Here is a 3,306-nt window from a genome sequence, read left to right as displayed (position 1 = left end):
TCTGAGAGCTCTCTGACCCTCCCATAGACAGCCATACATCTGAAATGTTCCCGTAGTCATAGCAAGGAGATCTGTAAAATAATCCATGTGACATCAGGGGTTCAACCGTAATTTTACGAAGCTACATAACATAGTGGCTATGTTTATGCAACTGGTCCCAATTTTTCCTCTGTAACCATTAACAAAATCGTCCAGAGTACTGTTTTTAAATCTGTTCAGATTTTAATAGTAGTGTAGTGTATTCCAGCCATCAAGTTTATCTTGTGTATCTCTGTTTTAGCGGAAACTCCGTGAGATTAGTACCAAATTCCAGCTGTTCCAGAAACCAGCCAACTTTGAGCAGCGAATGCTGGACTGCAAGAGGATTCTGGAAAACGCTAAAGCCGAACTTCACGTCCTTGACCTGAAAGACACGCAACCAGAGGAGATCCAGACCCACCTGACTGGATGCATGGTGAGAAAACACACAGGCATTATTATGATGTATTTACTATAACAGTACGTATTCATATTTTGAATTGGCTTTTTATTTTTATATTTTCGGTTTTCATTTTAATTTTAGTGTAAGTTTTAGCAATTTTGGTAGGTACTTTTTGTCTCTTTTAATTTATTTTTTTCTTTCTTTCTATATAGCTTTATTTTTATATCAGTTTTAGTCAATATAATTTTAGTACTTTAACTTATTTATTTCAGATAGTTGACAGGGCAACAAATTTAATTTTAATTTAATTTAATTTTAATTTAATTTAATTTAATTTAATTTAATTTAATTTAATTTAATTTAATTTAATTTAATTTTATTTTATTTTATTCAAGCTACCAAAATCGTTTTTTAGTAGTTTGTTTTACAGTAACAACACTGAAAAACACACCTCATCATGGACTCTCACGCTGCTTGTGCTTTATATATGTGTGTTGTTTTTATAAATGCAGAAACTATATAAGATCTTGAGCGAGGTGAAACTGGAGGTGGAGACTGTGATTAAAACAGGAAGACAGATCGTACAGAAACAGCAGACGGAAAATCCTAAAGAAATGGACGAACAACTCACCGCCCTCAAATTACTCTACAATGAGCTGGGAGCTCAGGTCTGTGCACATTTACACATACATGGTTAACCGCCATAAAGTCTCGAGACATGTTTTTTAAAAGTCGAACTTGCGTACAAACATGCGGCTCTCTTGTGTGAGACGCGAGTGCAACGTTGATAGATGTCCCTCTAGAAAATGTGATAAATATGCATTCTGTGTGAACGGCTTGGTTTCAGTTTTGATGTAAACAACAACATCTCCGCATTGAGGTTCTCTTTTTCCGCAATATTTTTAATAAACAACACAGCAGCGCCGCATCCCGTGGGTTCAATTGGATAGGCTAAAAGAAGTATTAAAAAGCAGCAACACTTACATCGTCATCGCATCTTGTGCACCACTGATAAGGCAGCCTGACGCACAACTAAAATTCGAATGCGAACGTGGATTTTTATTTTTAATTCGACGAATATTCAAAATATTTTTTTGACAGCCCTACTGTGCACATTTACACATACATGTTTAAAACCGCAATAAAAGTAACGTGTGCATGTTTTTTTTTTTTTACATTTTGCAACTTAAGGTTTTAGATTTGAAAAATAAAGGTTACGTTCAGCCTCCACATCCTCTGTTTTTCTACTTTTCACCACCCAATCAGTTTCCAGTGGATAAAATCCACTCAGAAATACATCACATTACAAAAGTAAAATGAGTTACGCAAGCTATTTTGTTTGGTTAGGTGACTGAGGGGAAGCAGGATTTGGAGAAGGCCATGTCTCTGTCTCAGCAGCTGCAGAAGGACAGCGCCGCCCTGCAGGCCTGGATGAGCCACACTGAGACTCAGCTGAAAGAGAAGTTCAGCACAGGAGACATGCCTGCCGATATCGAGGCGGAGATCACATGGGCTAACGTGAGTGTGTTTGACAGTCGCTCGCTCATGGAGTCTTTACACAGAGAGTGTGTGTGTTACATGAGTGTTTGTCTGTAGGGCGTGTTGAAGGAGTCTGAGCGCAAGAAGAGCGATCTGTCTGTGGTGACGGAGAACAGCGCCGCCCTGCAGGCCTTAGTGGAGGGCAGCGAGGCTCAGCTGGAGGATCAGCTGTTTGAGCTGAATGAGGACTGGGAGCGAGTGCACATGCTGATCGAGGACTGGCTCAGTGCTGTTCTGGTGAGTGACTGGTTAAGCTTACATCACGCAGTTAACTCATGTAGGTTCACATCATCCCAACAACTGCTTCATTCGGTTCTGTGTGATTTGTCAAGACTGATTAGAAGGATAGCAGCACATGACACACACACACACACACACACACACACTTGCTTATAGATATCTAAATGTGCACATTTCATAGACTTTTGTTTTTATATTCAGCTAATTATAAATACTACAAACTAACCCGCACCCTAACCTAACAGAATACTTTCTGCATTTTTAGAATTAATAATAAATAAATGTATTATTATTATTATTGTTGTTGTTGTTATTATTATTTGAATAGTACTGTTTAGGTTTATTTTTATTTCCCTTTTAGATTTAGTTCAGTTTTTTGTTTTTATTTGTTTATTTATGTAGTAATTTAGTAATTTTGGTACTTCAACTTAAACTTGTTTAATTAGCTGCCAAGGCAACATTTCTATTACATTTCTATTCATCATCTAATGTTTATATTTTATTTCAAGTTTTTCAATTAACATAAATGTTTTAATAGTTTTAGTTACAAGCTGACACAATACCCATAATATATAAAGTAACCCACAACCTAATGTTTTTTTATAATAAAAAAGAAAAAAAGAACAACAATGACAATGAAAAAAAAAGTGTTGTTTTTACAAAGAACATCTGTGGATGTCTTGAAAAGGAGGTTTTTGTCAGATTTTGCTCACTTCTGGGTACAATTTGTTTCTAAAATATGCTAATGTATGTTCACACACACAAACACAACAGAGCTTGTGTCTGGAGTCTCATTTATCAGTAAATGATGGGGGAAGACCTTCATAATTACTCATTTATATGCAATCTTAACTCACGTGGGAGGTTTCAGTCATTAGCAGTCTGTTTGGCAGAATTTCATTAACATCAAAGTTGTACAGGTTTGAAATGTCACCTATGAGCAGAATAGAATATATAATATAATTGTTATTATTATTTATATTATATTTGTTATTCTTAGAAAAGGACTTAAACCAACGGAGTTTATGGATGGAGACCATTTTTGTTTTATATATTATATTGTAATGTTTTTTTATATATATATATATATATATATATATATATAT

The 3,306-nt window shown here is 35.4% G+C and overlaps 1 protein-coding gene across 1 annotated transcript; it reads left to right on the top strand.

The window, feature by feature from the left end:
• Window positions 1-279: 279 nt before the first annotated feature.
• LOC107698407 (utrophin-like) lies at window positions 280-2,197 on the top strand (the record flags this gene model as incomplete). The annotated part of the gene is made up of 4 exons (XM_016499414.1): window positions 280-454; window positions 934-1,089; window positions 1,769-1,939; window positions 2,018-2,197. Coding segments are annotated over exons 1-4 (615 nt in total), but the record flags the coding sequence as incomplete, so codon positions are not given.
• Window positions 2,198-3,306: the final 1,109 nt, after the last annotated feature.

This window comes from Sinocyclocheilus anshuiensis, unplaced genomic scaffold, assembly GCF_001515605.1.
Source record: "Sinocyclocheilus anshuiensis isolate Anshui unplaced genomic scaffold, SAMN03320099.WGS_v1.1 scaffold21487, whole genome shotgun sequence".
Classification (NCBI taxonomy): domain Eukaryota; kingdom Metazoa; phylum Chordata; class Actinopteri; order Cypriniformes; family Cyprinidae; genus Sinocyclocheilus; species Sinocyclocheilus anshuiensis.
Note: the sequence above shows the minus strand (reverse complement) of the source record. Positions and strands in the feature narration are given on the sequence as shown.